Raw genomic sequence first — 7,601 nt, forward strand, 5'->3', positions numbered from 1 at the left:
ATTGTTCTGCCCATTGTTTGTTCCGGAAACTAGAAATTCCCCCTCGATTTTTTAAGTCAATTGCTTCCATCCCTGCAGAGTTTATGGCATCCGAGGTATGGATTCCGTATAGGAACTTAATCCAACTTTCTACTAACTGTTTTGCAATGTAACAAATCATTCTGGATATTCAAAATACGTGGAGGAATAATTTATGTGAACGGGAAAGGGAAACACCGGCGCGTTCAATTGCTTTAAAAATTGTGCCGTTGACTTCCATTTCGTTTCTGAATTTTATTATTCACATTACTCCTTAATCAAAGATACAATTCACGCGTGAAAAAGATCTCGATAAAAAACAGATCAAACTTTTTGTAAAAGTTTAGGGACGGTGAAAGTGACATAGCCTGACGTGGGTGGTTCGCTTATTACATCCCCAGGAAAGGTACGTGTCATCAGAATGGGCAGGAATGAGGATCCTATCCATCGTGTGCTGTGTCACGGCAACTCGAATCTCTTGTTCTGCCCTGGAGCTTCTGGAGTAAAATGGGATGCGCGTGCTTTTCTGTCCCTTGCCTAAACAAAACGGGAAGTAGGCTTACCCTGGCTGCGACCAAGGAGCCCCGGGCACTGACATGTAAATGTGTGTGTGTTCAAGTCACCCGGGAAAAGCCTTCTCTGAAATATCCCGGAGCCCCCAAAGCACCAGCGGGACGACTGGGGAGATTTCTAAGTGGCCCAGAGTGAGCGCCTTGCCCCTGATCTCCAGCGATTCGATGCCTCTATTGTTGGAGCGCTGGAGCTGCTGCATTCACTCGCATGTTTTCAATCAGATGTAAACATTTCGCAACTCTCTGGGAGGAGAGATCACACGCAAGGGACGGCCAGCATTTGTTTTTAAGTTTGCTTTGGAACTCATGTGTCCCACTTTACGGCGCTCTTCGATTGTTTGTCACAGCTGTTACCATCCTAACCATGGGTGCTGGAGACCAGTAATTACCAGCTCCTCCTCGCCCTCTGTTATCAAGTGAGGACAACAAGAAATGACTGCCCTAAAACCATACTCTACATTTCAAACATAAAAACAGACCCAGATGTCAGCTTCCCCGAATAATTCACCAAGTTGGACGCGTCTTTATCTCTAGGTTATACATGGCAGAGAAGTCTTGAACATCAGCAATGGGGCTGAATCGATTTAAAGGCTTGGGAGTGTTGTGCTCATTTCCATAGTATCGATCTGATGAAGCATTTACAAGTCACAGGGAAGAGCCTCAAGTGACTCATGCCTTAGGGGGTCAGTGTTACGGAGTGGGGGGAGCAGCGGGAGCCCATACTTCTCCCCAGGACTCAATATGGAGCCGTGGGAGAGGACTTGGCACTTTAATCCCTTCAAAGAAACCGATCTAATTCAAGCCCTACCACTCTTGGAAGTCGTTGAGAGGCCAGTGATTGTTTCTACAGGAAAGCCAGATAAAGATCTCTGTGTGCTGCCGTTTAAAAAGGCTTCCTTGGCAACGTGAATACAATTGAACCCGACGGCTACTGGGAGGATCGAGTTACCTGGGGAAACAGTTACAGAAATGTGAGCGAAAGGAGGGGCAGGGCACTATCTGCTCTAAAGTTTGGCCAAGATATTCATGAACGTCTTTGTCTGTCACGTGTCCGGATCGGCCGCTGTGTATCCCGGGGATGAGATCGCATCAGAGGGGCTACTTCTGCCGGCGGCGAAGGGATTGCGCCGTAGTGCCAAAGCACCGGGCAGAGCCCCGCGCAGGAGAAGGCGCGCGAGCGTGACTCTCGCATACACCGAACGGAGAGCGCGCGGCGCTCGGGTTCACCTCGCGCTCTCCGGGCAGCAAGCGCGCAGCTGGGAGAGGCGGTGGGGTGCCGCTGAGATCCGAGCGCCGGGCCGGGAGAGGCTCAGAAACCACTGGCGTGTTTGCTACGGAAAGTCTTCTCGCCCACGTGGGCCAAAGCCAGTTCGATTTTAAAACACAGACGGAGCCCCAGAGCTGGGAGGAACAGATTCAGTGACGCTGCGGCCAACTGCAGGAGGTCAACAAGCGGCTTAAGCGGAGATCTGAGTAATAGTTTCCAGTTTCCCAATGTTGCCACCCGTACCATAGTTCCAACAGTTTAACGGAGCCAGCCATACTGGGAGGCATTTTACACACAAACACACACAAAACGCTACCAAGAGAGACGCTCACCTTCATGTTTAAAAAAGTCACGTCTTTTACACACCTTTATATCACCCTCCTCCCCCCAGGAAAATGACACTTTCTCTGTTATTTTCGCAGGCTTTAAGTTTTAATACCGATTGCACAAAGTAATACCAAATAACCCATTTTAACTCCACTACATCGACCTCTGGCTTGAGCCCAGCGCCACAGTAATTACAGAAAACACAGGGAGCACAGATTGCTCTTCCTGAAACCAGCACCAGAGCGAAAAAAGTGTGCGTTTGTGGAGTTCGCTTTTCTCAGCTTCAGGAGAGAGAGAAAAAAACTGTAGGGAAGTTTTCCAGCTGGGATCTACCAACCTCGCTCAGGTGAACTTGCTGTGTTTGTATTGTTACTTTGAGTCATCAAACTCTAACAGCGGAATCCGCAGGCAGATTTCTCTGGGGATAACAAAGATACATTGTCACTTTAGGGCTCTGCTACAAATCCTTAATTGCAAAAAAAAAAAAAAAAACAGCAAGGGTGGGGGATCCAGTGTCTTGAGCATCCAATGCGTGGGTCTCCCCAGGCGGTAAGGGGCCCTTTGATCAAGAAAATCCAATTATTTGTGTATATACATTTCCCACATAGTGATTACTTCATTAATTGTCCCGCCTTTATCTCCTCCCTTCCCATCCCCCCTAATAATCAGTTCTTTTATCCAGACCAACAAACACACCATAGGAGCTTTGTGGATTCAAAGGATTTGCTTTCGCTTCTGAAAGAGCCGCTATTCTTTGATGATTGGGTAGCGGCAAACTTCAAAGCCATAAATCTTCCCTCTGACTGGCTGGCGGCCCAGCAAAGTCCTTATCAAATTCTTGGAGGTGATCCTGGTGCAGTCAGACAGTCCGCGCAGATCTCGCAGCGCGGGGGGGGTGGGCCGGACGCAGAGCAAAGAGATCAGAAGGAAGGAGAGAGAAGGAAGCTGGGCAGCTCCTCGTCTTCCCCTTGGCGTCTCCATGCCTCGGCACTGCCCCGGTGTCCTCCCCTCGCTCCGGGAGCAGTAACCATGGCCGCAGTGGCCGTCCTCCGGAACGACACCCTGCAGGCTTTCCTCCAGGTCAGTACCGGCGCCTCCCAAAGAGAGCCCAGCTGGGGTGGGGGGAGGCGGAGGCGGAGGATCGCTGTGTGTCTCACACTCTGACAAAGACGAACATAAGTTTGAAGTTATGAGGGAGACCGCTCCAAGTAACGCTAAAGCAGGGAGCAGCCAGGCTACTTTGATCTGGGGATCGCGGAGGCAGTGTCAGCCCCTACCCGTAAGAGGCTTGCTCCAGTTGAAAGGACAGGTCTCAAGTAAGCTAAAGAAATCTCCTTGGATTAATAACTCCCCACTCCGTTTAGAGTCCGGCTGGCCACTAGATGAAGAAGATCCTTGGGGGCTCAAAACATTCGCTTGCAGTGGGCGCTGTAAACAATCACCCCCGGGCTACGGAGCAGTGTCGGGGAGTTGAGTGGTGGGCATTCACTTTTGCATGCGGGACCTAGAGTTACTTGGAAGATCACACAGCACAGAGCGGGCGTGTGTTTAGAGAGCAGGAGAGACGCTTGTTGTGGCCTGCCTTGCTGCTGACTCAGGCTTCTTTTTACAGACAGCTCAGTATTGTTTGGGGAAAGTTTCTGCCCATGTGATGAGCGATCAGAGCTCTCCGGTTCCCTGGAGAACACACAGAAACTTTCCTGTTCCTTGAGCTGCAGCGTCTGCGGTGGGTGGAAACGGGAGATGATCGCGGGGTAGGCAGCGACAGCAAATGCTCTGGGAGCGGTTAGTGACCTGGCCTTTCTCCTCCCTCCCCCACATGCAGGATCGCACCCCCAGCGCCTCTCCAGACTTGGCGAAACACTCGCCCCTGGCGCTCTTGGCCGCCACCTGTAGCCGGATCGGACAGCCGGGCACCGCCCCTTCGGATTTCCTGCAGGTCTCCTACGACCCAGCTCTGGGATCCCCCTCCAGGATCTTCCACCCGTGGAGTAGCGAGATGCCAGCCCATTCCCCCGGGGGGCTCCCCCCTCCGCATCCCAGCCTGGGGCTCACCCCCCAGAAGAGCCACCTGCAGCCTTCCTTCGGGGGCGCTCACGAGCTGCCCCTCACCCCCCCGGCTGATCCTTCCTACCCCTATGAGTTCTCCCCAGTCAAGATGCTCCCTTCCTCCATGGCCGCCTTACCCTCCAGCTGCCCCCCGGCCTACGTCCCCTACGCCGCCCAGGCCGCCCTGCCTCCCGGCTACTCCAACTTGCTGCCCCCGCCGCAGCCCTGCAGGCAGCTCTCCCCCAACCCGGCCCCCGAGGACATCCCCTGGTGGAGCCTCCAGCAGGCGGGGGCGCCGGGCGGCTGTAGCCACCGCTTCCCTGCCGCCGCCCTGCCGAGGAGCCTGGTGCTGGGCCCCTCGGACCTGGCCCAGTACCAGACGCAGATCGCCGCCCTGCTGCAGACCAAGTCACCCCTGGCGGCCACGGCCCGGCGCTGCCGCCGCTGCCGCTGCCCCAACTGCCAGGCGGCGGCGGGAAGCGCCCCGGAGGCGGAGCCGGGCCGGAAGAAGCAGCACATCTGCCACATCCCGGGCTGCGGCAAGGTCTACGGCAAGACCTCGCACCTGAAGGCGCATCTGCGCTGGCACACGGGCGAGCGGCCCTTCGTCTGCAACTGGCTCTTCTGCGGCAAGAGCTTCACGCGCTCGGACGAGCTGCAGCGGCACCTGCGGACTCACACGGGCGAGAAGCGCTTCGCCTGCCCCGAGTGCGGCAAGCGCTTCATGCGCAGCGACCACCTGGCCAAGCACGTGAAGACCCACCAGAACAAGAAGCTCAAAGCCGCGGGCGACGGCGTGAAGCGGGAGGACACGCGGGGCCTGTGACCCGGGCCCGCCGCCCGGCCGGAGAGATTGGGGACCTACTGCCCCGCCTGAGGGGCCCCCGCTCCCGGAGGCCTGTCCCGGGAGACTGGAGGACCTGCGATGCGGGCCCCACAGCCCTGGGAGGGGCGGGAGCCGCGCCTGCATCCGCGGCCCTGGAGCCCTGTTCGAGGAGAGCTCTGGGTTTGCTGTCTTCTCCCAGGAGGTGCTCTAGCCCTGTGAGGGCGACCGAGGACTTGCTCCCGGCCCGGGAGGGCCTAAGGTCTGCACCCCGGTGGGGCTCTGGGAACTGGAGCCCTGCCCTGGAGGCTTACAGGGCCCCCCCGGCGGCACTGCCCTATATACGTCCCATTGTCCTGAAGAAGCCCTTGGACAAGTCCCCTTCTCTGGCTCCAGGGCAAAGATGCGGGAAATACGTGACTCCTTTACACCTTGCTACTGGCATCAGGATCTTTCTGGCTGCTGCTCAGTGGGAGTGAAGTGCCAGCTGTTTCCAGCTCTCTGTCCCGCTCCTTTCCAGGGGGAGCTCTGGACGCAGACTGGGCCACGGGGTCACTCCCCCACTTTGGAAACGGGGTTACTTACAATGGTCTGCTCTAAGACAGTAAATAGGAGCAGCAGCGTTAGTCTGGGGACCTGGCTCTTGGGTCCTCATTTCTTTCAGGGGAAGACTGAACTTTTGTGTACAGGTTATTTAATAACTTTGTTTGAATAAAAGTGTTTTTTCTTGTCCTTGGCTCCACGCGGGGGCTCCAGCATGAGATGTTTCTGTAAAGCGACCTGCAACTGCAGCGTGAAAATAAATACATTAACACTGGGTTCACATTGGGAAGATCCCACTGAGTCGGTTTCATTTGATCTTTTCTTCCTTCTGAAGGCTTTACAAAACGCCGCAGTTTGAAAAACTATTTTATCGTTTATTTAGTCTGAACAAATGCATCGGCCACATTTATTTGGTAAACACCCAACTGTTGCAATAGCTTAAGCCACAATCTGTTCCCCACATTTCATGCTCCCAGATATCTTTGCCAAAACAAGACAAAGTTTTTCATAGTATTCCGTGGTATTCTACAGTAATAGAAGAAAGACTAACTTCCGCTGAGTGCACTTTACCTATAATACGGATGTTAGTCCAAAGTTTAGCAATGTTTAACATTAAACTTTAACAACAGAGTACGAATTCACATTGATTTAGGAATACCAATTGAGAACTTTGTAAATGATCTAAAACATGGGGTCCTTTGGGCTGATGCTGCGTTCACTAGTTCTGGTAAAGCCAAGCCATAGGCATAAAGGGGGAACAAAAGATGAAAAAATAATTAAATCTTCGCAGAGCCGATGGTACAAACTATATTCTGAATCCCAGTAAAGGTGGGAATAGTCACAGTTAATACACCCTTCTTATATGAAAAGAAATGCATGACAGCATGATATTGTGGTCAGCTTTAACTAGCCATTTCCTGCCTTTTGTTGGACTATGTCACAGCACGATTAAAAATACTTTTGATATTTTAATTTTCTTTTTGTTTAACCATTGCACTATTTTGGGGGTAGGGTATATACAATGCTCCCTCTCCTATCCAAGAGGCCAAAATGACTGTCAAGTAACTTGAGTAAGTCAAGATCTAGGGATTTTTTTACACACAGTTATACATTTGAAAAATGGTATTTACCAATAAACTAATACAGCTCCAGTTGAGGCATTATCAGTCATGTATGTATGTATTTAGGCACTGTATACTGTTGCCAAATGTCTTTTAAAAGTACCGTAGTTACTGTATTTTACATTAGGCAGTTTGCTAATAAAAAAATTAAAGTCATTATAAAAAAAATCAAACCCATCAGGATCTTTGACTAATCACTTGCTAAATTTCACTTTTAAAAATAGGGACTAATATATTAACAATTCTCTACTGGATATAAACATAAACCTCCATTAATTATCTATAAAATAGTCAAAGGTTCTTTTAACAAATTGGTCAAAATTTGTTTTTAGGTTGAATATTACATGTCAAATTTCAGGCTCAAATAGACCTGCGAAGTGGCTATTGTAATAGAAGTTCTGGGACAACCTTAATTATAAATACAGATATTGGTTGCCAGACAGCTTTTAATCAAGTGTTGGAGTTAGCAATTGTAAAAATATTTATAATGTTTAATGATAGTAAATGTAAAATTGATGGTGTTATATATTTGTTAAGATTTGATCTCTCTATGAAAAGAGTTCAAAAGTACTCCAGTGAACCTTAACATCTGAAACACTTAGGAGTTCCTGTCTAATTTGTAATTCTCTGAAACTGCATATTACATCTATAGGAGAATATATTCATTTGTATGATCCTAAAATAATTTCTGCAGCAATAATTTCAGGGTTAAAGTATTAAATTAACGGGATATAATGAGCTATTGGCTATTAAAGATTCTTGCATATCTACTCTATAATATCTTATATGACAGAAATAGTTTAGTTTTAATGAATGAATGAAATTCTGTTGCTAAATATACATTTAGATATAACTTTAGGCTGCTGATACTACTTAATGAC

General features: G+C 50.2%; 1 protein-coding gene across 1 annotated transcript; it reads left to right on the top strand.

Moving 5' to 3' along the window:
• Positions 1 to 2,712: 2,712 nt before the first annotated feature.
• On the top strand, positions 2,713 to 5,059 carry SP5 (Sp5 transcription factor). Its single transcript, XM_024201132.1, has 2 exons — positions 2,713 to 3,264; positions 4,010 to 5,059. The coding sequence occupies exons 1-2, from the start codon at positions 2,713 to 2,715 to the stop codon at positions 5,057 to 5,059; spliced, it is 1,602 nt and encodes a 533-aa protein (XP_024056900.1).
• Positions 5,060 to 7,601: the final 2,542 nt, after the last annotated feature.

This window comes from Terrapene carolina, unplaced genomic scaffold, assembly GCF_002925995.2.
Source record: "Terrapene carolina triunguis isolate 2854851 unplaced genomic scaffold, T_m_triunguis-2.0 Scaffold62, whole genome shotgun sequence".
Taxonomy (NCBI): domain Eukaryota; kingdom Metazoa; phylum Chordata; order Testudines; family Emydidae; genus Terrapene; species Terrapene triunguis.